Consider the following 27,897-nt stretch of genomic DNA (forward strand, 5'->3'; position numbering starts at 1 on the left):
ACTGAGCTTTGCCTCTCATTGTAAAGTCCTTCAGAGTGAGAAGGCCAGCCCATGTGATGAGGATGATGGCAGCCAATGTTGTTAAACAGGGAGAAACTATTCTCGAGAGTCAGGAGGAGTAGTCCTCCTCTGAGCCCAATATGGGCAGTCCTCTGATACTCAGCTCCTCAAAGTCCTCTACAGGTCCTTGAAACACCACCTAGCTGCCACCTTACCAGGGTCATAACTTGCTGAAAGGCAGTATCCTGAAGAGTTGAGGTCTAGACTGAGATATGTCCTGCCTTTGCTCAACGGATGGTGATTGGCAGCAGCTAAAATGAGTCGTTCCTCCAAAAAGGAACTCCTGCCTGGGACTGGCATCCACTGGACAAATGCGGAAGGCTTTTTTTATCCCCCTTTATTCATTCACAGGATGAGGGTGTCAGTGGCAGCATTTATTGCTGTGGGTCTGGAGTCACATGTGAGCCAGGCGAAGTAAAGATGCCCGTTTCTTTCCCTAAAGGGCAAGGGGGAGCCAGATTTATTTTTCCCCAACAATTAGCAATGAATTCATGGTCGTCATTTGACTCTTAATTCCAGATGTTTTTATTGAATTTAAAGTCCACCATCTGCCATAGAAAAATTTGAACACAGGTCCCTAGAACATTATTGGAGTCTCTGAATTAACATTCCAGTGACAATACCACTCAGCCATTGCCTTCCCTCATGTGTGCAAGGTGGGTTCAGAGGGGAATTGGAAACAAAATGCAGGTAGCCAAATATGGGAGATGGGGCAGGCTTGGAGAGAATGCAGCTGAACCACTCTTGCTGAGGACAGCCACAAACCCGAAGGACCAAATGCCTTCCTTCTGCATTGTAACCACCCAGCAAGGCTAACAGCAGGGCTCTTCTGCACAGCGTCTTAGCCTGCATTCTCCCCAAAAAAAACCAAAAAAAATCAGCAGCAGATAGTCTGACCGCTATCACATTGCTGGGATTTAAACTCAGGACGCCAGAACATTATCTGGGTCTCTAGATTGGCAGTCCAGTGATAATAAAATTAGGTTATTGCCTCACCTGGCCAAAGATGATGTGTAGCGGTTAAAAGTGCAAGGGACTGGAGGAGGTGATATCCAAAAAATTGGGAAATGGAAGTAATGGAAGATGGGAAAGTGCAGGGAGAATTCTCCCAACCTTTTCCCACTCACATCAGACCCCACATTGATTTGAAATTACAGATTGCAGAAGGATAGCAGAAGGGGTGAGGGAAGGAAGGTAATCCTTTAATGAAGAAATTGACATTCAGGAAGATCTCACTGCTACTTTGACATGAGATCCAAGTCTTCAGGATGGAGAATCAAATGGAAATGTTTTGTCTTCCATGCCCTCCATTCAGGTTGACAGCTCTGTTTCGATGCATTCCTGGAGATTTCACACCGCAGTGTTTCACCCAATCAAACAGCCTCTATTTTCCCAATAGTTCTTCAATATTGTTTGGGTTAGTTGTTTGGGCATACGGAACTTGAGTGCTGCTAATAAAATTCAAACAAAGCTTGGCAGTTAACTGTCAATCACTGTTAGTCAGTGCATTCTCCATGGCAATGTCTCTACTAATCAGAGTTCACCTGCCAACCAATCAGAACTCTCCTCTTGTACAATATAGGCATTGTTTTCCCTTCACATTGGCGCTTCTTGCAAATTGTCCAAAAAGAACGCCAAACCAAAAGCTTCAACAAAACTATTCAGCAATTCTTCTTTTAGAATTGTCAAAGTACAAAGTACAAAATAAATGAAAAAAGCAAAGTTAAAACCTTTTACGATGCCTATGATTTTTCTGTCAAATTATTTGCTTGCACGAATAACCTGGAGATTAATCTCAAATTCCTGAAGTTTCAGTGGCAATCCAAGAGGGATGGGCACACAAAGCCACGACTAATGTGATTTAGACTCAGAGCCAAAGAAAGAGTGAATTTTAAGTTTGTCTGTAGGTCAGGAAGAATGAGAGCTAAATGGATCAAGTAGATTTAGATCTTCATTGTCTACTCCTGGAGCCAGTATAAATGTTGACAACTCTCCAGGAGACCTCCTGTACCCCTAGGAGTGTCTCAGAATTGAAGATTAGTCTCCAATGTGTAGCACTAAGCAAATGTAACATCATAAAGAACAGGAATGTGCGGTCATTCAGTCTCTTGAGGCTGTTCCACTCCATCATGGCTGATCTGATTACAAAGGGATCTTGATCAAATGGGTAAATGTGTTGAAGAATGGTAGATGGAATTCAATCTGGATAAACACGAGGTATTGCACTTTGGTACAACAAGCAAGGGTAGGGCTTATACAGTTAATGGGAGGCGTTGGGTAGTGTTGTAGAGCAGAGGGACCTGGGGTGCCGGAATACAATTATTTGAAGTTTATGTCACAGAGAGACATATTGTAGAAGACTATTTACCCTTAAACTTTGCCCCATTGATTTCTTGTCCCCACCACCAGCACAAGAAAAAACATTCCTCAGCATCCACCCTGTCAAATGTCCTCAAAATCATCTAAATTTCAATGAAAACATCTCTCTCTCTTCTAAATTCTAATCTTTCCCTGTAGGACAAAACCCAGGGTTGCAAAAAACGGCCATGCCCCTAATTGTGACTTCTACCACATTCTTTGAACACATCTTCAAATATTACTGAGAATCAAGAAGGATCTTACTGGGCAACCAAATTGTCTGCTGGATTTCTCATTGGTCATGGGAAGTTGGAATGGTACAGGACAAAGAACAAAGAGAATTACAGAGCAGGAACAGGCCCTTCAGCCCTCCAAACCTATGCTGATCCAGATCCTCTATCTAAACCTGTCGCCTATTTTCCAAGGATCTGTATCCCTCTGCTCCCTGCCCATTCATGTATCTGTCTAGATACATCTTAAATGACGCTATCATGCCCGCCTCTACCATCTCCACTGGCAACACATGCCAGGCACCCACCACCCTCTGCGTAAAGAACTTTCCACACGTATCTCCCTCTTCCCCTCTCACCTTGAAATCGTGACCCCTAGTAATTGAGTACTCCATTCTGGGGGGGATAAAGCTGCTTGCTATCCACCCTGTCTATACCCCTCATGATTTTGTAGACTTCAATCAGGTCCCCCCTCAACCTCCATCTTTCTAATATAAATAATCCTAATCTATTCAACCTCTCTTCATAGCTAGTGCCCTCCATACCAAGCAACATCCTGGTGAACCTCCACTGCACCCTCTCCAAAGCATCCACATGTGGTGACCAGAACTGTACACAGTATTCCAAATGTGGTCAAACCAAAGTCCAATACAACTGTAATATGACCTGCCAACTCATGTACTCAATACCCCATCTGATGAATGAAAGCATGCCATTTGCCTTCTTTGCCACTCTATCCACTTGTGTTTCCACCTTCAGGGTACAATAGACCTGAACACCCAGATCTTTCTGTGCATCTATTTTCCCCAGGGCTTTTCCATTAACCGCATAGTTCTCTCTTGAATTGGATCTTCCAAAATGCATCACCTTGCATTTGCCTGGATTGAACTCCATCTGCTGTTTCTCCACCCAAATCTCCAATCTATTGATATTCTGCTGCATTCTCCGACAGTCCCCTTCACTAACAGCTACTCCACCTTGCGATCATAATTGTGATTGAAATTTATGAAGCTGCTTGTGTCTGGTGACCAATGGGGATCAGCCTGGGGTGAGATAGCGGAGGGGGAATATCATCTGATGAATTCAGAAATCATAAAATCATGAAACTCTAAACCAGCAGAAAACGTGACTGCACCCAACATGACAAGTGTAAAACATAAACTAAAAACAATGTTGCTGGAAAAGCTCAGCAGGTCTGGCAGCATCTGTGAAGGCAAAAAAAAATCTGCTGAGCTTTCCCAGCAACTTTGTTTTTGTTCCTGATTTGCAGCGTCTGCAGTTCTTTCGGTTTTTATTATGACAAATGCAAGTGTCCCTGCCTTTGTGCTCCTGAAGCCCAGGTTGATTCCTTGGGTTGTGGGTTCAAATCTCACCATGATAGGTGGCGGAATTTGAATCCAGTAAATAATTGGTGGCTCAGTGGTTAGCGCTGCAGCTTCACAGCGCCAGGGACCCGGGTTCGATTCCAGCCTCGGGTGATTGACTGTGTGGAGTTTGCACATTCTCTCCGTGTCTGTGTGGGTCCTCCGGGTGCTCCAGGTTCACCCCATCAGCCCAAGGATGTGCAGGTTAGGGGGAATAGCCATACTAAATTGTTCATAGCGTGTGGGGAAATGTGGGCTAGACATTAGCCATGGCAAACTGGCGGTTACCGGGATACAGGGTCTGGGTGGGATGCTCTTTGGAGGTTTGGCGCAGGCTCAATGGGCCGAATGGCTCCTTCCTGTACTGTAAGGATTCTAACTCTGAACTGAAAGCTAGCATCATGAAGCTATCATAAATTGTGATTGAAACCAATGTTCCTGCTGGGCTGCACCTACCTGGAGGTCCTGTGCATGCTTTGCAAACACATTGAGTTGTGGCTGTAGAAACCGCTGCAGTTTGTGGACATTGGAAGTCCATGCAGTGGCAACTAAAATTACAGGCAATGTGGATCAAAGCCCCGTCTTGTTCACTGATGTCCTCTAGGGAAGGAAATCTGCTGTCCTTACCCTGTCAGGCCTACGTGTGACTCTGCTCCCAAAGCAATATGGCTGGTTCTCAATTGCCCTCCAAAATGTCTCAGAGTGCCAATCTCAACTACCCTCTGCGATGGGCAGAGTGGCCAGTTTGAGGACAATTAGGAAAGGGCCACAAGTACCGATGTTGCCTGTGATGGCCATGTCTCCTGGAACAACAACAGACAGGATAGAAAACGAAGTGCGGCCTTGCTCAGAAATCCTTCAAGAACTTTGCCAGCTTCGTCAGGACAAAATCAATAACAAAAAAAAGCCAAATGTCAAATGGCAATAAATCAACAGGATTAGTTTTTGTCGAGGATTAATGAGTTGGATTTACATGAAGTATGAAGGCTGCAGAGTGTTACAACATCAATCCGAAGCCATGTACACATTTTCCTCGCAGGAGCCTCATTAAACACTCTGTAAATCTGTTTTGCTGAGATGTTTTGCAGTTGGCAAATGACGGAAATTTTCTTGCTCAGTCTGACTTGTCTCAGACAGTTTGAGCATTGCTCTGTTTGTTTCACGAAGTTCCCAGTTGTTGGTTTTCACAAAACTGTGAGGATATGAAAGGAGACCATTCAGCCCATCATGGCTGGAGCAGCTGTCCAGTGAGGATTATGATTCAGTGCCATTTACCTGCCATTTCTCCCTCACACCCTTGTTTCTATTTAAATAATCATCAAATCTCCTCTTGATTGCTTCAGCTAACCATGTCTCTGCCGTTCTTCCAGGTACTATATTCCTGACATGAAACACTCATGTGAAAAACTGTTTTTCCTCACAACACATGAGCTTATTTTGCAAATCACTTTAAATCTGCACCCTTTCATTCTCAATTCTTCTAAACGCAGGAACAATTTCTTCCAGTTTTGGCTATCTAGCCTGCTCAGGATTTTGACATTGTCTGTCTGGTGAGATTTCCTCTCAGCCTTTTTCCCTCTGCAGGGTGTATCTCCTCTATCCTCGAAACTGAAGTTTCTCATTTCTGAAACCATTTGGAAAATTGCTTCTGCCCTCTCTCTACTGCATATACATGCTTCCTCTAGTGTGGGACCCAGAACTGTGCATAATACTCCTATCTAAAAAGTGTGTCATACAAATTCAACATCATTTTCCCTGTTCCTAATAGCTGTATACTTCTCAACTGCGGTGTCTACCTGTCATATCATCTAAAGGATCTGTACATATAGAGACCTAGGTCACCCTACTCCTGCACCCCTTTAATTATTCTACACTACTTGATCAGTTCGTCCAGTCAAGGGTAATGAGGAAAGGGCAGGAAAGTGGACATGAGGAATGTCAGATCACCAGGATCCTGTTGAATGGTGCAGAAGGCTTGATGGGCCGAATGGCCTACTCCTGATCCTACATCTAATGGCTTTAATGAGAAAACTTGAATTTCCATTGGACTCTTTCATGACATCTTAAAGTGCTTAGCAAGCAATGACATTTTTTGTTGTAAACTCTAAAATGTGAGACAGATTTTACACCAGGAACTTCTCCCAACGGCAGTGGGCTCTTATCTTATGATGTTACCTTTTATGAGGTATCTTGTTGAAGACCCTCTGGAAGGCCAAATGCAACACAGGGCGGCACGGTGGCTCAGTGGTTATCACCGTGGTCTCATAGCGCCAGGGACCCAGGTTCAAGTCCACCATCGGGCGATTGTCTGTGTGGAGTTTACAGATTCCCTCTGTGTCTGCGTGGCTTTCTCCTGGGTGCTCCACTTCCCTCCCACAGTCCAAAGGTGTGCAGGTTACACAGACTGGCCATGCTAAATTGCCCACAGTGTTCAGGAATTAGGTAGGTTATAGGGGGATGGGTCTGGGTGGGATGTCTGCGGGTTGGTGTGGACTTGTTGGGCCGAAGGGCTAACTCTAGGGGGATTCTATGACATCAACTGATTCCTTCCTATCCATGCTGGTTGAGACTTCTTTGAAAGACTCTCATAAATTTGATCCTAACAGGGTTGGGAAAGGCTCTTCAATAAGGTCATGGCTGACAGTGACCTTGCCTCTGCACTCCCCATAACCTTTCAAAGAAGGGAATTGAAGTGGGTACAATGACAACATTTAAAAGACATTTGGATAAGTACATAGACAGGAAAGGTTTAGAGGTGATATGGTCCAAACCCAGGCAAGTGGGATTAGTTCATTTTATGAAACCTGGTCAGCATGAACGAGTTGGGCTGAAGGGTCTATTTCCATGCTGTATGAGGCTATGTGTCTAATTCTAAACACTATCAACCCAATGAAAGAAAGAATTTTCCTTTAAATAGAAGCCACTTAGTGTTTAAGCTTTGTCCCTAGGTTTTCGCTCCCATTCAAGGAAAGCCTTGCTGTCGGCATCCACCCTTTTGCTCTTCTTTAGGACCTTACATGTTTCACAAGATCACCTCTAATCCTGTTAAACTCCAGTAAGTATCAGTCTAACCTGTTCAACTTTTCCACATAAGACAACCTCCTCATCTCCAGGAATCATTCAGTGATCCGTGTCTGAAGTTCTTGGAGCTTTCTGTCTTGCATTCATCAGAGCAACAGAAGCAATACATCCCTCAGGGAAAGAAAAGCAAAGGGAACCGTAGCATTGTGTATGGTTTTTTAAGGACCCTAGAGCAGCATTGTAATGATGTCACAGGGATTCTTCCACTGGGCTTAAATAGCACTGCAAGGGCAGTGTTAATGGGAGGCGTGTATGACAGATTGATAGATGGAAGCTCATGTAAAGAATATTCTTTCATAGAAACATTGAATGTAGAAAAATAGGGTCGGGGTAGGCCACTCATCCCTTCAAGCCTGTTCTGCCATTTATCGTCATCATGGCTGATCATCCAACTTCGTGCCCTGTTCCTGCTTCTTCCCATACGCTTTGAACCCTTTAGCCCCAAGAGTTGTATCTAGCTCCCTGAAAAAAATGCAACAGTAAGATTAGGGGTATGCAAAACTATGACAGACATAGATGCTGTGGACTATAAGAATCGTTTCCCCATGTTAGAAGTGTCTAAGACCAGAAAGTATAAGCTCAAGGTGAGGAGTAAGTGATTGAGAGGGTTCTGAAGAAGACTGTCCTTCACACAGTGAGTGGTAGAAATGTAGAATATACTGCCTGAGAGGGTAGTAGAGTTTGTTACATTTAAGAAGCATTTGGATGAACACTTAAAATGCCAGGGTATTGTAGGCCATGGGCCAGGTGCAGGCACAGGAACAAAATCTAAGTTGCTGGAAAATCCCAGCACATCTGGCAGCATCTGAGAAGGTAAAAACAGAGTCAACATTTCAGGTCTGGTGACCCTTCCTCAGAACTGAACTCAGAATTCAGAACTGAGTTCTGAGGAAGGGTCTCCAGACCTGAAACATTAACTCTGTATTTCCCTTCACGGCCAGACCTGCTGAGCTTTTCCAGCAACTTAACCTTTGTTCCTGATTTACAGCATCCGCAGTTCATTCGTTTTTTTTGCCGGTAAATGGAATTGGCGTAGTTTGGTGTTTATTGGGTCAGCATAGAGATGGTGGGCTGAAGGGCCTGTTGTTATGCTGTATGACTTCATGAGTGACCCTGAGTTTTTGTCTCACCAATAGAGGAAACATCTTTTTCCATGAACACCTAATCTATTCAACTTTTCCTCATAACAAAATCCCTCTATTCATTGAACCAACAAAGCGGTTGACCTAATAACCTCTCAGAACCTTGAGCGAAATGAGAAAAACAAAAGTTTTAAACAGGAAAAAAATTCAAAAGGCTGTGAGGAAGGATCAAGTGAGTTAGATCATTTGGATAATTCTTTGAAAGGCCAGCATGGGTACCGTAGACTGAATGGATTCCTTCAGTGCTGCATGGTTTTTGATTCTATGAGTGACTTCTAATTGCTGACATTATGCATTCCATCAGTCACTTGGCCCATTGCCTTGTTTCTCTGCTCAAAGCACGTTCCAACTTTGAGACTTCTTTTCCCCATATTCAGGAGGCTTTGGTTTCCCAGGTTAGTTGACACTTATGATTAACAACTGGGGTGAAGCCAGATGCGCTTGAAAAGAAAGATGTCAAACAATTAAATAATAAAACTGTCTGAAGACTCAGTGGAAGAGAATGGGAGTGGGCTATGGTTCAGAGGTATAGATTTTCAAGCTGCATTTGAACGTAGGACAGTGAGAGTGGGGAGAGGGGTGCCTTAAGGCTTTGGGAGATAGACCTGTACAGCTTACCCAGAGCCCAAGACACCGTAACTCATACGCCTTCATAACAATCTCCTGTTGATATTTCACCTGCCGGTCAGCTCAGTTGGCTGGATGGCTGCTTTGTGATGCATGGTGGCACCAGCAATGTGTGCTGAATTTCTGCACGTGCTGAGGTCAGCAGGAAGATTCCAACTGGGGACCTGCAGTTGGGAACCTGAGAGGTGAATCAGTGGTTCTAGCTCCTGCCTCACAGTGCCAGGGATCTTGGCTTGATTCCACACTTGGGGGCCTATCTGCGTTGGTACTGCTTGCGTTTCCTCCAGGTGTTCCAGTTTCCTCCCACAAATGTCCAAAGATGTGTAGGTTAGGTGGGTTGACCACATTAAATAGCCCCGTAGGGTGCATTCCAGATGGATTAGCCATGAGAAATGTTGGCTTAAAGGGATAGGGTGGAAAAGTGGGATGCTCTTCGGAAGATTGGTGCAGATAGGATGGGCTGAAAGGCCTCTATCTGCACTGCGGGGATCTCTATGAGAAATCTGTAATTGGGGCTGGCCTCAAGCAGGCAAGAGTATCTCTCTTGGTTGTATGCAGGGGCTTGGCTTAATGCCCCAGCAATGATGGGCTGACCTGGTGGCATGAGCCTTCATTTTGCACTCTCAGCTCTGGAGTAAGACTTGTAATAGAGTTAGGGATCTGCGCAATTAGCCACAACTGAGAAGTGAGGGGATTCAGTCTTGAGGAATGATCTTAAATTGCTCTCAATGAGGTCGAAAATGGGGAAGGCACTTCAGAAAGCATCGAGCACTTGTGCTAATTTACTAAATGGACTGCAGCAGTTCAAGATGATCTTGCTAACATTGACATTGCCTAGCACACATTCTGTTGCAATGTGACCTGTATACCTCTGTCTAAGTCTTTTTATTCTGTACATCTTTTTCCTACTATGATCTGCCTGTACCGCTCGTGAACAAAGCTTTTCACTGTATTTCAGTGCATGTGACAATCAATCGTTCAGAACATAGTTTACCTTCACAAGGGCAACTAGGGATGGACAATAGTTTGAGCAATTCAAATTAAACATAGTTTAAGTGTTTCCTGTTCAGCCTGTTTAATTTCAAGCTTTATATTTCTGATGCACCGAGATGTGATTGAACTGGAGAACGCTTTGCTATCAGTTGAAAATGTTGTGTTCAGTTGGAAACAAGCTGTCCGTATTCCAAAAATCCAAAATTTGAAAGCTTCCAATCTCTTCACATGTACTGACTTACAGTTCAAAGGAAGTATAGTCATCAAATCTCCTGGAATTCATTGCGTGAGATGCAACTGTTGTCTGCTTCTGAGATAATGGGAACTGCAGATGCTGGAGAATTCCAAGATAATAAAATGTGAGGCTGGATGAACACAGCAGGCCCAGCAGCATCTCAGGAGCACAAAAGCTGACGTTTCGGGCCTAGACCCTTCATCAGAGAGGGGGATGGGGAGAGGGAACTGGAATAAATAGGGAGAGAGGGGGGGGCGGACCAAAGATGGAGAGTAAAGAAGATAAGTGGAGAGAGTACAGGTGGGGAGGTAGGGAGGGGATAGGTCAGTCCAGGGAAGACGGACAGGTCAAGGAGGTGGGATGAGGTTGGTAGGTAGATGGGGGTGCGGCTTGGGGTGGGAGGAAGGGATGGGTGAGAGGAAGAACACGTTAGGGAGGCAGAAACAGGTTGGACTGGTTTTGGGATGCAGTGGGTGGGGGGGAAGAGCTGGGCTGGTTGTGTGGTGCAGTGGGGGGAGGGGACGAACTGGGCTGGTTTTGGGATGCGATGGGGGAAGGGGAGATTTTGAAACTGGTGAAGTCCACATTGATACCATTAGGCTGCAGGGTTCCCAGGCGGAATATGAGTTGCTGTTCCTGCAACCTTCGGGTGGCATCATTGTGGCACTGCAGGAGGCCCATGATGGACATGTCATCTAAAGAATGGGAGGGGGAGTGGAAATGGTTTGCGACTGGGAGGTGCAGTTGTTTGTTGCGAACTGAGCGGAGGTGTTCTGCAAAGCGGTCTCCAAGCCTCCGCTTGGTTTCCCCAATGTAGAGGAAGCCACACCGGGTACAGTGGATGCAGTATACCACATTGGCAGATGTGCAGGTGAACCTCTGCTTAATGTGGAATGTCATCTTGGGGCCTGGGATAGGGGTGAGGGAGGAGGTGTGGGGGCAAGTGTAGCATTTCCTGCGGTTGCAGGGGAAGGTGCCGGGTGTGGTGGGGTTGGAGGGCAGTGTGGAGCGAACAAGGGAGTCACGGAGAGAGTGGTCTCTCCGGAAAGCAGACAGGGGTGGGGATGGAAAAATCTCTTGGGTGGTGGGGTCGGATTGTAAATGGCGGAAGTGTCGGAGGATGATGCGTTGTATCCGGAGGTTGGTAGGGTGGTGTGTGAGAACGAGGGGGATCCTCTTAGGGCGGTTGTGGCGGGGGCAGGGTGTGAGGGATGTGTTGCGGGAAATACGGGAGACGCGGTCAAGGGCGTTCTCGATCACTGTGGGGGGAAAGTTGCGGTCCTTGAAGAACTTGGACATCTGGGATGTGCAGGAGTGGAATGTCTTATTGCGGGAGCAGATGCGGCGGAGGCGGAGGAATTGGGAATAGGGGATGGAATTTTTGCAGGAGGGTGGGTGGGAGGAGGTGTATTGTAGGTAGCTGTGGTAGTCGGTGGGCTTGAAATGGACATCAGTTACAAGCTGGTTGCCTGAGATGGAGACTGAGAGGTCCAGGAAGGTGAGGGATGTGCTGGAGATGGCCCAGGTGAACTGAAGATTGGGGTGGAAGGTGTTGGTGAAGTGGATGAACTGTTCGAGCTCCTCTGGGGAGCAAGAGGCGGCGCCGATACAGTCATCAATGTACCGGAGGAAGAGGTGGGGTTTGGGGCCTGCGTAGGTACGGAAGAGGGACTGTTCCACGTAACCTACAAAGAGGCAGGCATAGCTGGGGCCCATGCGGGTGCCCATGTTGTCTGCTTCTGTTTGCTTCTGGAATTTCCCCTAAAACCAGGGCCAAAGGTTTGTATTACTCCAGCTTCACATCAAAGACCTGCTCTCACAAGTTCCTGCATTCAGGTCATAATTCAGTCGATGAAGATATACCAGAAGACCATAAGATATATGAGCAGAATTAAGCCCATCAGATATTCTCTGCCATTTTATCATGGCTGATACGTTTCACAACCTCATTCTCCTGCCTTCTCTCCACAATCTTTTTTCCTTTGACTAATCAAGGACCTATCTATCTCTGTCTTAAATACATTCAATGGCTTGACCTCCACAGCTCTCTGCGACAATGAGTTCCCCAGATTCACCACCCTCCAGCTGAAGAAATTCCCCCTCACCTCCATTTTACAGGGTCATCCCATCACCCTGAGGCTGTGTTCTCAGGCCCTTGTGTCTCCTACCATAGAGAACATCTTCTCCATGTCCACTCTGTCCAGGCCTCTCAGTATTCTAGCAGTTTCAATGTAATCCCCCTCCCTCATCCTTTTCAACTCCACTGAATAAATAACCAGAGTCCTCAACCACTCCTCATATAACAAGCCCAATATTGCCAGGATTATTCTTGTACATCTCCTCTGGACCCCCTCTACTACCAGCACATCCTTCCTGAGACACAGGCCCCAAAACTGCTCACAATATTCCAAATGTGGTCTGACCAGAGCCTTATACAGCCTCAGCAGTACATCCCTGCTGTTGTATTCTGGCCCTCTCAAAATGAATGCTCACATTGCATCTGCCTGCCTAACTGGCAATTGAACCTGCATGTTAACCTTAAGACAATCCTGAACTAGGACTCCCGATTCCCCTGGTGCTTCTGATCTCCAAAGCCTTTCCCTGTTCAGAAAATAGTCTATGCTTCTATTCTTCCTATCAAAGTGCATAGCGGCACTCTTTCCCACGTTAAATTCCATCTGTCACTTCTTTGCCGGCTCTCAGGGCTAGATCTCACCAAAGGCCAATTGGCCTATGGTTTGCAGTCTTCTCCCTCCTTCCCTTCTTAAACAGTGTCACATTAACGATTTTCCAGCCCTTTCTGATTCCATTAATTCCTGAAAGTTTCACCATTGCATTTGGTTTACGAAGGAGGTGGAATCTCTGGTCAAGAGGAAGAAGGAGGCTTATGTTAGGAAGAGATGTGAAGGCTCAGTTAGGGCACTTGAGGGTTACGAGGTAGCCAGGAAAGACCTAAAGAGAGAGCTCAGAAGAGCCAGGAGGAAACATGAGAAGTTGTTGGCGGATAGGATCAGGGTAAACCCTAAGGCTTTCTACAGGTATTTAAGGAATAAAAGAATGACGAAAGTAAGATTAGGGCCAATCAAGGATAGTAGTGGTAAGTTGTGTGTGGAGTCAGATGAGATAGGGGAAGCGCTAAATGAATATTTTTCAACAGTATTCACTCTAGAAAACGACAATGTTGTCGAGGAGAATACTGAGATACAGGCTACTAGACTAGGTGGGATTGAGGTTCACAATGAAGAGGTATTAGAAATCTGACAGAGTGTGAAGATAGATAAGTCCCCTGGGCTGGATGGGATTTATCCTCGGATCCTCTGGGAAGCCAGGGAGGAGATTGCTGAGCCTTTGGCATTGATCTTTAACTCGTCATTGTCTACAGGAATAGTGCCAGATGACTGGAGGATAGCAAATGTGGTTCCCCTGTTCAAGAAGGGGAGTAGAGACAACCCTAGTAATTATAGACCAGTGAGCCATACCTCAGTTGTTGGTAAAGTGTTGGAAAAGGTTATAAGGGATAGGATTTATAATCATCTAGAAAAGAATAAATTGATTAGGGATAGTCAGCACGGTTTTGTGAAGGGAAGGTCATGCCTCACAAACCTTATTGAGTTCTTTGAGAAGGTGACCAAACAGGTAGATGAGAGTAAACCGGTTGATGTGGTGTATATGGATTTCAGCCAGGCTTTCGATAAGGTTCCCTACAATAGGCTATTGTACAAAATGCGGAGGAATGGAATTGTGGGAGATATAGCAGTTTGGATCGGAAATTGGCTTGCTGAAAGAAGACAGAGGGTGGTAGTTGATGGGAAATGTTCATCCTGGAGAGCAGTTACTAGTGGTGTACCGCAAGGGTCGATGTTGGGTCCACTGCTGTTTGTCATTTTTATAAATGACCTGGATGAGAGTGTAGAAGGATGGGTTAGTAAATTTGCAGACGACACTAAGGTCGGTGGAGTTGTGGATAGTGACGAAGGATGCTGTAGGTTGCAGAGAGACATAGATAAGCTGCAGAGCTGGGCTGAGAGGTGACAAATGGAGTTTAATGCAGACAAGTGTGAGGTGATGCACTTTGGTAGGAGTCACCGGAAGGCATAGTACAGGGCTAATGGTAAGATTCTTAGTAGTATAGATGAGCAGAGAGATCTCGGTGTCCATGTACACAGATCTTTGAAAGTTGCCACCCAGGTTGACAGGGCTGTTAAGAAGCCATACAGTGTTTTAGCTTTTATTAATTGAGGGATCGAGTTCCGGAACCAAGAGGTTATAGTGAAGCTGTACAAAACTCTGGTGCGGCTGCACTTGGAGTATTGTGTACAGTTCTGGTCACCGCATTATAAGAAGGATGTGGAAGCTTTGGAAAGGGTGCAGAGGAGATTTACTAGGATGTTGCCTGGTATGGAGGGAAGGTCTTACGAGGAAAGGCTGATGGACTTGAGGCTGTTTTCATTAGAGAGAAGAAGTTTGAGAGGTGACTTAATTGAAACATATAAAATAATCAGAGGGTTAGATAGGGTGGATAGGGAGAGCCTTTTTCCTAGGATGGTGACGGCGAGCACGAGGGGGCACAGCTTTAAATTGAGGGGTGAAAGACATAGGACAGATGTCAGAGGTAGTTTCTTTACTCAGAGAGTAGTAAGGGAATGGAATGCTTTGTCTGCAACGGTAGTAGATTCGCCAACTTTAGGTATACTTAAGTCGGCATTGGACAAGCATATGGACATACGTGGAATAGTGTAGGTTAGATGGGCTTGAGATCGGTATAACATTGAGGTCCGAAGGGCCTGTACTGTGCTGTAATGTTCTATGTTCTATGTTCTATTGTCTCCATTCCCTTCCTGATTAAAAATCTGTCTCTCTCAGTCTTGAATATACTTCATAACCCAGCCTCGACAACCCTCTATTTTAAGAAATTCCACAGATTCAATACCATTTAACATAAAAAATTATTCCTTATCTCAACTTGAAGGGTCTAGGCCCGGAACGTCAGCATTTGCACTCCTAAGATGCTGCTTGGCCTGCCGTGCTCATCCAGCTCCACACTTTGTTATTTTAAACATGCAGCACCTTATTCTGAGATTAAATCCTCTGGCCTTGGACTCTCCCTTGAGGAGTAATAAAAACAGCACATTGCCCCAGCAAGTCCCTGAAGAATCTTACATGTTTCAATAAGGTCGCCTCTCATCCTTCTAAACTCTAATGAGTACAGTCCCAACCTAATCAATCTGCCCTCATAAAACAGTCCCTCCCTACCTAGGATTAGCTGAGTGACCCCTCTCGGGACTGCCTCCAATGCCAGTCTACTTTTCTTTCAAAAAAATGGACCAAAATTGTTCACAGTATTGCAGCCGTGGTCTGACTAATGCCTTGTATAGCTTTAGAAAAACCTCCCCATTTTTACACTCAATTTCCTTCGAAATAAAGGCCAACATTCCACTAGCCTTTGATCTTATCTGCTGAATTTGGATGTTAGCTTTTTATGATATAAAGATGAGAACCCGCCAATAGGTTTGCACATTTCAACACCCCCTCCCATTCCTTAGATGACATGTCCAACCTGGGCTTCCTGCATTGCCACAATGAGCCACCCGAAGGTTGCAGGAACAGCAGCTCATATTCCGCTTGGGAACCCTGCAGCCCAATGGTATCAATGTGGAATTCACAAGCTTCAAAATCTCCCCTTCACCCACCGCATCCCAAAACCAGCCCAGCTCGTCCCCGCCTCCCTAACCTGTTCTTCCTCTCACCTACCACCACCTCCCACCTCAAGCCGCACCTCCATTTCCTTCCTACTAACCTCATCCTGCCCCCTTGACCTGTCCGTCCTCCCTGGACTGACCTATCCCTTCCCTAATTCCCACCTACACTCACCTTTATTGGCTCCATCCCGACTCTTTGACCTGTCTGTCTCCTCTCCACCTATCTTCTGCTCTATCCATCTTCTATCCACCGCCCCCTCTCTCCCTATTTATTTCAGAACCCCCTTCCTCTCCCACATTTCTGAATACAGGTCCAGGCCCGAATCGTCAGCCTTCCTGCTCCTCTGATGCTGCTTGGCATGTTGTGTTCATCCAGCTCTACACCTTGTTATCTCACAAGGTGTGGAGCTGGGTGAACAGAGCAGGTCAGACAGCATCAAAGGAGCAGGAAAGCTGACGTTTCACATTTACACCCTTCATCAGCCCTTAGTAATCCGGCCACTGACATTTTCATTCAAATCACTGCCGCCTATTACAAACAACAGAGGCCCCAGCACTGATCCTTGTGGAAAGCCAATGGCCACAGACCTCCAGTCAGAAAAACACCCCTCCACAACTACCCTCTGTCTTCTATGACCAAGCCAATTATGTACCTAATTTACCAACTCTCCCATGCCAACTCTCCGCAAGGCTACAGATTAGGGCAGTTTCCAGCAGGAAAATGTGGGGGAAAAAACGATGGTGTTGCTGTTGGCGTCCAGACATTTGTTTGAGATTCCATGAACATCATCCAACTGTTTGGGGAGAGCAGTTTATCTGATAACTCCAGCACGGGAAGAATGAACAGCCTCCCCTGTTTAAATAGCTCGGTTCTCCGTCTGAGTGCACTTGTCTGTTATAACTTTTTGGTCAACCTGCCAATTTACTTTATAAACAGTCTAATTGCTGTTTATCAGAAAGGCTGAATGGATGATGTCAAGCAGAAGAAATGCATGCTGTTGGCAATTCAATCGCAGTGATAGGCTGAAACGAACCCGGGATGTTTCCACTTGGAGTAGTTACATAGTGCGTGAGCCACTTCCTCTGTTGAATTTTTACGCCAGTTACGAAGCAACAGTTTGCATTGCATCAGTCTGAGAGTGAGCGGAGCCATAGGAGACCGTCCCGTGCAGCTGTCACTCCCCACCAGGACTCTGCACTCCCCTCTTTGCTCTTTCCTGGGGTATCAGCTTTTTCACAGACGCTGGAGTCTCCACCCGGTAAGTGTCCGCTGATCTCTCCCCATTGCTGCTCATGTCCCTGCCTTCCAATTCCATGTGAATCCCTGAGCCAGATTCCCAGCAGCTGATCCACTGGCGCAAGTATAGCGGAGGCACCTTATGTTCCAAATTCGGGGAACAATTGCCCTCACTGCTCCCCCCCACCCCCCCACCCCAAGGAAGAGAGCAGTTAGACCCCCTGGAGGTGAGAGGCGGGGTGGGGGGTGAGGGATTCCTGGTCATATTGTAATCCCAGGGATACAGGAGGGAGAGAGAGAGGGAAGAGTTGGGAATAGTAGTTTGTGAAATGATCAGTCAGGGCAGATGTACAAAGTGGGGACAGACCCTGGGGGTGAATTAATGCCCCTGCCACTCCTGATGATCTATCAGACCCCTGTGTGTGTGTGTGTGTGAGTGTGGATCACCTGGACTCTATGTCTAAGTGGCATACCCCCCACTTGCATTGTGCCCAATTTACATTCTTGTAGATTTCAAATGTATATCGCGACAAACCTGCAGTGGTCAGGATTTTTATAGAACAGAAAGACCTCCTTTCATGTCCCTGCCAGACAGCCATCCCGTGGGAATCCCCTTTCCCAGCACTTGGCCCTTAGCCCCTGGTGTTTCATAATGTTCACCCGAAAACTTTCTCAATGCCATGAGGATTTCCTACTCCCATTCTGAGTTCCAGATTCCCATCACTCTAGATGATGAAAAAAACCTCAAATGCCCTCTGAACCTGCTGCCCCTCACCGTGGAACTGTGCCCACTGGTTATTAACCAGGCTACTGAGGGGTAAGGTTTCTCCTGATCTATCCTACCTATACACCTCAATTTTGTACAAATCAATCAGATGCCCCTTCTTTGCTCTGAGGAAAATTACTCCTATTTATCCAGTCTCTCTTTACAGCTGAATCATTCCAGCACAGCCAACATCCTGGTGAGTCTCCTACTGTACTTTCTCTAGCGCAGCCATGTCCTTCCTATGGTGTGATGACCAGAACTGTACACAGCTCTCCAGCTGTAGTCTAGTTCACATTATATCCCATTCCATCATAACCTCCCTTCTCTTGTTTATTTTTCCATTCACGGGATGAGGGCATCACTGGCATTTATTGCCCATCCCTAATTGCCCAGAGGGCAGCTAAGGGTCAACCACATTGCTGTGGGTCTGGAGTCACATGTAGGACAGACCAGGTATTGTTGGCAGATTTCCTTCCCTAAATGGCATCAGTGAACCAGTTGGGTTTTTCTGACAGTTGACAATGGATTCACAGTCATCACTAGATTCCTAATTCCGGATAGTTATTGAATTCAAATTCCACCATCTGCTGTGGTGGGATTCAAACCTAGGTCCCTCAGAACAGTATCTGGGTCTCTGGATTAACAATCCAGTGATATTACCACTAGGTAATAGTGATAGGCCATCACCTTCCCATTGTAGTCAACGCCCTCACTAATGAAGGCAATTAACCCAAATGCCACCTTAGCTGCCTTATCTACCTGCCCTCCTCCCCGCAAGGATTCATGTAAATTAATATCAAGGTTCCTCTGACCCTCTCTAATTCCTGGGGTCCTCCCCTTCATTGTCACTCCTCACCCTCACCCCCATGCATCATCTGACGCTTCGTATACCTCTGTATATGTAACACTTGAAAAGGAACTGTGAGGGGCTTACACAGTTTGATATAGGAAAAAGGGAGCTATTGGAGGCACTGTTTGGCTTAAAAAAACAGACAAATCCTCTGGCCAGGTTAAATTGCATCCCAGGCTGCTGTGGGATGGCAGACAGGAAATTGCAGGGGCCCTGACACAACCCGTTTCAATTCCTCCTGCCCACAAACAAAGTGCCAGAGGACTGGATGAGAGCTGAACTGGTTCCACTTTCTAACGGGGACAGTAAAGACGATCCAGGAAATTACAGACTGGTGAGTCTCAAGTCAATGATAGGGAAACTATTGGAGAAAATTCTGAAGAATTTAATACCCATGTGGAAAGGCATGGGTTATTTAGGGATCATTGGCATGGCTTTATCAGAGAGACACCATGCCTAAGAAATTTGAAAATGTGATCAAGTGGGTGGATGAGGGAAGTTCCATTGATGTAATTTATATGGATTTTCGCAAAGTTTTTGACAAGGTCCCACACGGGAGACTGATTGAGAAGGTTAAAGGACATGGAATTTTGGGAAACTTGTCAAGATGGATCAGAAACTGGCTCAGTATAGGACACTAAGGGTAGTGTAGAAGGCTGTTTGAGTGAGCGGAGGCTGATATCCAGCAGTGTATCACAAGGTGTGGAGCTGGATGAACACAGCAGGCCAAGCAGCATCTTAGGAGCACAAAAGCTGACATTGCGGGCCGAGACTCTTCATCAGTAAGGGTTGAGGCCGGAAACGTCAGCTTTTGTGCTCCTAAGATGCTGCTTGGCCTGCTGTGTTCATCCAGCTCCACACTTTGTTATCTCGGATTCTCCAGCATCTTCAGTTCCCATTATCAGTGTATCACAAGTATCAGTGTTGGGACCCTTACTGTTACATACATAGATAATATAGATGAAAATGTAGTGGGAATGTTAAGCACATTTGCAGATGATGCCACGATTTGTAGAGTGGTTAATGGTGAAAGAGATGTCTGTAGGTTACAGGAAGCTGTAGATGGGTTGGTCAGATGGGCAGACCAATGGCAGATGATATTTAACTCTGATAAGGGCAAGGTGACACACTTTAGAAGATGAAACAAAACAAGTGAGTATTTAATGAATGGCAGGGCACTGGGTAGCCTAGAGGAACAGAGGGATTAAAAAAACAAAGTTGCTGGAAAAGCTGCACAGGTCTGTGAAGGAAAAAGCAGAGTTAACGTTTCGGGTCCGGTGACCCTTCCTCTGTTCTGGCTTCCTGCTCCTGCTCCTAGTTTTTTTCTATGGCCTTAACTGCAGAAATAATCAGGAGTCTGTCCTAGCACATCATAGCCTCAGGATGTCAGAAGCCTTTTCAGTGAAATACTTTTGCAATGTTTTCTTCTCAGAACAGGGGAAGAGTCATCAGACCCAAAACATTAACTCTGTTTTTACCTTCATAGATGTTGCCAGACCTGATGAACTTTTTCAGCAACTTTGTTTTTCTTCCTGATTTACAGCATCTGCAGTTCTTTTGGTTTTTATTTAGGAACAGAGGGATCTTGGGGTAATTATTCACACATCCCTGAAGATTGACAGAGCACATGAGTAGGATAATTATGAAGGCATGCAGGACACTTGCTTTCATCAGTCATGGCTTAGAGTGTATGAGCAAGGAGGTGATGTTGGAATTGTACAGAGCATTTGTCAGTCACAGCTGGAGTCCTGTGTGCAGCTCACTGCAGGAAGAATGTATTAGCACTAGAGGGGATTGAGGAGGTTCACCAGGATGTTGCCTGGGATGGAGAAATTGAGCTGTCAGGAGACACTAGGTAGACTTGGATTGTTTTCTTTAGAGCAGAGAAGATGGAGTGGGAAAACAATTGATGTGTATAAGATTATGAGAGATATGGACAGGGTGAATGGAGAGCAGCTGTTCCCTTGGTTGAGGGGTCAATCACGAGAGGGCATTGTTTTAGGGTAAGGGGCAGGAAATTCAGAAGGGATTTGCGGGAATGAACTCTATCACTCAGCGGGTGGTGGGAATCTGGAGTGTACTGCCTGAAAAGATAGTGGAGGCTGGAAACCTACAGCATTTAAAAAATAATAAAATGTGAGGCTGGATGAACACAGCAGGCCAAGCAGCATCTCAGGAGCACAAAAGCTGACGTTTCGGGCCTAGACCCTTCATCAGAGAGGGGGATGGGGGGAGGGAACTGGAATAAATAGGGAGAGAGGGGGAGGCGGACCGAAGATGGAGAGCAAAGAAGATAGGTGGAGAGGGTGTAGGTGGGGAGGTAGGGAGGGGATAGGTCAGTCCAGGGAAGACGGACAGGTCAAGGAGGTGGGATGAGGTTAGTAGGTAGCTGGGGGTGCGGCTGGGGGTGGGAGGAAGGGATGGGTGAGAGGAAGAACCGGTTAGGGAGGCAGAGACAGGTTGGACTGGTTTTGGGATGCAGTGGGTGGGGGGGAAGAGCTGGGCTGGTTGTGTGGTGCAGTGGGGGGAGGGGATGAACTGGGCTGGTTTAGGGATGCAGTGGGGGAAGGGGAGATTTTGAAACTGGTGAAGTCCACATTGATACCATATGGCTGCAGGGTTCCCAGGCGGAATATGAGTTGCTGTTCCTGCAACCTTCGGGTGGCATCATTGTGGCAGTGCAGGAGGCCCATGATGGACATGTCATCAAGAGAATGGGAGGGGGAGTGGAAATGGTTTGCGACTGGGAGGTGCAGTTGTTTGTTGCGAACTGAGCGGAGGTGTTCTGCAAAGCGGTCCCCAAGCCTCCGCTTGGTTTCCCCAATGTAGAGAAAGCCGCACCGGGTACAGTGGATGCAGTATACCACATTGGCAGATGTGCAGGTGAACCTCTGCTTAATGTGGAATGTCATCTTGGGGCCTGGGATGGGGGTGAGGGAGGAGGTGTGGGGACAAGTGTAGCATTTCCTGCGGTTGCAGGGGAAGGTGCCGGGTGTGGTGGGGTTGGAGGGCAGTGTGGAGCGAACAAGGGAGTCACGGAGAGAGTGGTCTCTCCGGAAAGCAGACAGGGGTGGGGATGGAAAAATGTCTTGGGTGGTGGGGTCGGATTGTAAATGGCGGAAGTGTCGGAGGATAATGCGTTGTATCCGGAGGTTGGTAGGGTGGTGTGTGAGAACGAGGGGGATCCTCTTGGGGCGGTTGTGGCGGGGGCGGGGTGTGAGGGATGTGTCGCGGGAAATGCGGGAGACGCGGTCAAGGGCCTCCTGCACTGCCACAATGATGCCACCCGAAGGTTGCAGGAACAGCAACTCATATTCCGCCTGGGAACCCTGCAGCCATATGGTATCAATGTGGACTTCACCAGTTTCAAAATCTCCCCTTCCCCCACTGCATCCCTAAACCAGCCCAGTTCATCCCCTCCCCCCACTGCACCACACAACCAGCCCAGCTCTTCCCCCCCACCCACTGCATCCCAAAACCAGTCCAACCTGTCTCTGCCTCCCTAACCGGTTCTTCCTCTCACCCATCCCTTCCTCCCACCCCAAGCCGCACCCCCATCTACCTACTAACCTCATCCCACGTCCTTGACCTGTCCGTCTTCCCTGGACTGACCTATCCCCTCCCTACCTCCCCACCTACACCCTCTCCACCTATCTTCTTTGCTCTCCATCTTCGGTCCGCCTCCCCCTCTCTCCCTATTTATTCCAGTTCCCTCCCCCCATCCCCCTCTCTGATGAAGGGTCTAGGCCCGAAACGTCAGCTTGTGTGCTCCTGAGATGCTGCTTGGCCTGCTGTGTTCATCCAGCCTCACATTTTATTATCTTGGAATCTCCAGCATCTGCAGTTCCCATTATCTCTGACGCATTTAAAAAATATTTGGATGAGTACTTCAAATATTATAAAATTCAAAGATATGCAGGAAGTTGGGATGAGTGCACTTTCAGTGATTGTTATTTTAGTGCAGACTTGATGGGATGAAGGGCTATTTCTGGGCTGTATGAATCTGTGAATCCCTGTCCAATTGTGTGGATCATGAAATCGAGACAATCTAACTTTCTTTTAGAGCTGCCTGTCGGAACTTATGCTTTTGTTTCAAAATCTTACTGTGCTCAAATTTTTTTCTTTGCTGTTTTGATTTTACTGACATTCAATGTTTGACAAAGTGTCCATTAACCTGGCTTCCTGCTCCTGTTCCTAATTCTTACGATCTTGACTGCAGAAGTGAATCAGGAGCAAAAAGACTTGCATTGCGCTGGAATGTCATAGCCTCAGGATGGCAGGACCCTTTTCTATCCAGTGAAATAAGTGTTTTTACAATGTTGGATATGCAACAAGCAATTAGTGATGAAAACTCCACAAACAGCATTGTGATAACAATCAAACTGTCTTTTGGTTTTTGAGGGGAGAATGCAGGCTAAGACACTGTGCAGAAGAGCCCTGCTGTTAGCCTTGCTGGATGGTTACAATGCAGAAGGAAGGCATTAGGTCCTTCGGGTTCATGGCTGCCCTCAGCAAGAGCAGTTTAGCTGCATTCTCTCCAAGCCTGCCCCATCTCCCATATTTCGCCCAGGGCTACCTGCATTTTGTTTCCAATTCCCCTCTGAACCCTCCTTTCACACATGAGGGGAAGGCAATGGCTGAGTGGTATTGTCGCTGGAATGTTAATACAGAGATTCAGATAATGTTCTGGGGACCTGTGTTTGAATCCTGCCATGGTAGATGGTGGGATTTGAATTCAATAAAATGTCTGGAATTAAGAATTTAATGATGAATCTATTGTTGGAAAACAAAACCATCTGGCTCACTAATGTCCTTTAGGGAAGGAAACTGCCATCCTTACGCGGCCTGGCCTACATGTGACTCCAGACCCACAGCAAAGTGGCTTACTCTTAACTGGGCGATTAGGGATGAGCGATAAATACTGCCTAACCAGTGACGCCCTCATCCTGTTTAATTAATAAAAGGGGGGAAAAATCCAAGGAGTGCCTTCCATTTCTGAACCACTCAGTGTGTGAACTGAGTCTTTTTTCATTTGCCACTGCTGCTTTTGCCCATCGCCTGTATCAGTGAAATTGACCATTTAAACAAAATAAGGCTTGCATTTGTATACCACTGTACATGTCTCAAAGAACTTTGCAGCTAATTAAGAAACCTTCAAAGTGCTTTTCAGGAAGGAGTTAGATATTGTTCTTAGGGCTAAAGGGAATGAGGAGAAAGTGGGAATGGGGACTGATTTGGACAATCAACCATGACCATATTGAATGGCAGAATATACTCGATGGGCCGAATAGCCTACCCCTGCTCCTATATTCTATGGTTCTATGTTGTTGTTAAATTGCAGGAAATGTGAAAGCTATCCTCCACTTAGTAACTAAAGGCACTGCTCCTATATACTCTGTCCAAGCTCCCTAATGATTCTGAGCATGCCCATCCAACCCCCTTCCCAACTTTCTCCAAAGTGGACAGCACAAACTTCCCCAACCAGTAACTGAAATCCCTTATCCTTGGACTTTGCACTCATTGTAATGTCTTCCCATCCACATGTGTGATGGAATACTTCTCATTTTCCTGGATGGATGCAGCTCCAACAACACTCAAGAAGCTCAACACCATCCAGGACAAAACAGCGCCACTTGATTGGCTCCACATTCACAAACATGTTCTTCATCCACCGCCACCATTGTCCGTAGAAGCAGTGGAGACCATCTATTCCCTCCACGGCTGAGGCAAGGTAGCTGGAGATGCAAACCAGAGACCCAGTACAGAGCAGAAACTTTTCAAGATAACAAAGTGTAGAGCTGGATGAACACAGCAGGCCAAGCAGCATCTCAGGAGCATAAAAGCTGACGTTTCGGGCTGCGACCCTTTCTAGGTCCAAAATGTCAGCTTTTGTGCTCCTAAGATGCTGCTTGGCCTGCTGCATTCAGCTAGCCCCACACTTTGTTGTCTCGGATTCTCCAGCGTCTGCAGTTCCTATTATCTCGGAAACTTGCCAAGGTTTATTTCAACAACAGTTTCCAAAACCATCAGTTCCATGGCTTCAAAACTCAAGGGAATTCAGAGCATGGAAAATAGCATGCTCCCTAGTTCTAAATTAAGAACAATCCTGATTTGGAAAAATACCACCATTCCTTCACTGGTCAAAATCCTGGAACCTTCTCCTGAAAGCAAGATAGCTGTACCAACAACACACCACCAGAGTTCAGGAAGGCGACCTCCTCCAACTTTCTGGAGAATAATCAAGTATGAAGAATAAACCTATCTTCTGCACAAAAAGCAACATTTTCCCAGCAACCATCAGATCTGATGAAAAGGTTACAGGACCTGAAAGGTCACTGGATTTCTCTTCACAGATGCTGCCATACCTGCTGAACTTTTCCAGCAATTCCTGTTTTTGTTTCTGATTTCTAGCAGCGGCAGCTCTTTCGATTTTTATGGACAAAGATTGGCTTCACCAATGGCCACATCCCATAAATGAACGCATATTTTTTAAAAAAAGTGACATTCTTTCATGACCACACTGGATTGACAGTCTCGAATTTATGCTTAAATTTCTGGAATGGGACTTGACCTAGTGTCTGATATAGTTTAGAGACAAACTGGCTAATAATGAAGCAGAACTGGCATACGTTCAAAATGATTGTTATACTCCTGTGAGTCAACTTTCAAATATAGCCATGTGTGTATGTATGTGTATTCCCAAATAGCAATATTAGCTGCGTGTGTATGTGTAGTCTCATGTAGCAATATGAGCCGTGTATGTATGTGTATTTCCATGCAGCAATGCTCCATAACCTTTTCACAATTCTTTATCCTTAGCAGAAAAGCTAACTGTTCGCTGTTTCTTTTCTCACAGGCAGTGCCCTAATGACTGTCCACACAGCTCCCAACCAGTCCCTGGCAATGTCCTCAAATCTCAGCACCATCGACAGCTCCAATGACACACTCCCTTGCCCTGAAGGCAATTTCTGGGAGTGGATGTACACCTTTCAGCCTATTTACATCATGGCCGTGTGCATCATTGGCATTGCAGGCAACAGCTTTGTCCTGATGGTCTTGTGTTTACAGAAAGGACGTTGCACGGTGCCAGAGCTATACCTGGGGAGTCTCGCTGGGGCTGACCTGCTCCTCTTGGCTGGCCTCCCTTTCTGGGCCGTTAGCATTGCCCTCCGCTACAAATGGCCTTTTGGAGAGTTCCTGTGCCGTTATGTCAACTCAGTGATTTACATGAACTTTTACGGTAGTATCTACTTCCTGGTGATGGTCAGCATCGACCGCTACTTCGCTCTTGTGAAAGTCCTATATCACGGCAGAATACGGACACTCTCATGTGCCAAGGTCAACTGCTTCATCATCTGGATGTTCAGCTTGCTGATGAGTAGCCCCAGCATCATATTCCGAAGAGTGATCCATGTGGAAGAATTGAACATGTCTGCTTGCCTACTCGATTACCCTAATCATTACTGGATACTGAAGATGGACATTGTGATGATGGTCATCGGCTTCCTCATTCCTGCAACCATCATCAGTTTCTGCACCTTTCAGATCCTAAATGTCCTCAGAAACAACCAAATGCAACGCTTCAAGCAAGCGAGCAAGGAAAACAAGGCCACCACCTTGGTGTTCGCTGTCCTTTTGGTCTTTGTCATTTGCTGGCTGCCTTTTCAACTCATCCGGTTCCTCAGGATCTTTCAGTTTACAAACATCCTGCAGGGCTGCTCCTTAGCAAGTGTGATTAGTAACAGCAGCCAGATTGCTACCTTCTTGGCCTGTACCAACAGCTGCATCAACCCTGTGCTCTATGTCCTTGTTGGAAAGCAGTTCAGGAAGAAAGCGCGAGATCTGTGGGTCCGAGCCAGGACCATGTCATTAAAAACTTTTAATGACTCCCTCACAAATGGTTCCACGTCAGCAGAGAGTTAACATCTCGATAGGAGCAGAGATGAAGCCACCTCTTCAGCCGCCTTCTCACATCAGCTATGTTTCTTTCTGCAAGTGACAGGGTAGGCTGTTGCAAAATGCATGTAAATTGTGTAAATTATTTCAAGGAAGGAATGGAATGTGTTAGATATCAGCCAGCTCCCAGGTCTGTCCCTGATCATTTTTTCTCAATAGCAGAGAGATGTGGCAATATCCAAGGCCCCTGGAGGATCAGGAGGACATTTGTGTGTGGGTCCTGGTTGTTGATTGTCTGCAGGGGTTCAGCTGAGGACAAGGTCAAGATCAGCCACTGTGCCAAGCACAGTACTCACCTCGAGATAACAAGGTGTGGAGCTGGATGAGCACAGCAGGCCAGGCAGCATTTAAGGAGCAGGAAAGCTGACAGAAGGGTCTAGGTCCGAAATGTCAGCTTTCCTGCTCCTAAGATGCTGCTTGGCCTGCTGTGTTCATCCAGCTCCACACTTTATTATCTCGGAGTCATCTGCAGCTCCTACTATCTCTGGTACAATACTTAACTCCACCTTTTGAGCCCTACTCACACTTTGAGAATAAATTGGATGGCCAACGGTGTCAAAAAAAAACAAAAGAACTGGCCAACAACTTCCAGAAGTGGGAAAACAGCATTGTTTCGAGTTGATTTTTTAAAATTCAGATTGTATTATTGAAACAGAGAAATCTAGATTGCAATGTGAATGAATTCACTGTACTCTCACAGTGGAAAAGGGAACTGGAGGAAGTCTCAATCAGTTAATTGAATCATGGAATTATACGGCCATTGAGGGAAGCTATTCGGCCCTCAGAGTTTAACGGGTGTTTGGCTGCGTGAGTGAATTAGTCGCAGTCCCTTCGTTAGCCCCATGGGCCAGCAAACTAACTATTTGCTGGACAATCTGGTGAGAAAGTCGCACATGGGATAAGCCCTTTAGGGGCTGAGCTGAATAGCAATATCTTCATGCAGAGTGGTGGACCTGTAGAATTCTCTGCTACAGAAAGCAACTGCAGCACAAAACATTGGATGTTTTCAAGAAGGAGTTAGATCTATTTCTTCAGATTGAACGGGATGGAGAGAAAGCAGGAGCTACGCAGATTCTGTGGAATTGTCACAAGGCACATGGACCTGGAAAAGGGCAATTTTACAGCATACTGAAGATCATGTGTAACTAATTGGATAGCATAGAGACCTGTTGTAGTTCAGTAATAGTGTCCCTGCCCCGGACCAGGAGGCCTGTGTTAAAGCCCCAACTGTTCCAGAGGTGTGTAATAACATCTCTGAACCGGTTGATTAGAAAAGTAGGTTAAATAAGAAACAATCAT

General features: G+C 46.2%; 1 protein-coding gene across 4 annotated transcripts in view; it reads left to right on the top strand.

The window, feature by feature from the left end:
- Positions 1 to 26,966, top strand: part of LOC132210054 (B2 bradykinin receptor-like) — a 62,412-nt gene extending 35,446 nt beyond the window's left edge. For 2 of the 4 annotated variants that reach the window (XM_059648929.1, XM_059648930.1), the window contains exon 2: positions 25,499 to 26,966. In XM_059648929.1, the coding sequence (XP_059504912.1) occupies positions 25,510 to 26,565 (1,056 nt within the window). In that variant the 5' untranslated portion in view covers positions 25,499 to 25,509 and the 3' untranslated portion in view covers positions 26,566 to 26,966. Of the gene's footprint in view, positions 1 to 16,896; positions 17,049 to 25,498 lie in introns of those variants that run through there. The other 2 variants (XM_059648928.1, XM_059648931.1) reach the window with 2 other exon arrangements.
- The last annotated feature ends 931 nt before the right edge of the window (positions 26,967 to 27,897 follow it).

This window comes from Stegostoma tigrinum, chromosome 10, assembly GCF_030684315.1.
Source record: "Stegostoma tigrinum isolate sSteTig4 chromosome 10, sSteTig4.hap1, whole genome shotgun sequence".
Taxonomy (NCBI): Eukaryota; Metazoa; Chordata; class Chondrichthyes; order Orectolobiformes; family Stegostomatidae; genus Stegostoma; species Stegostoma tigrinum.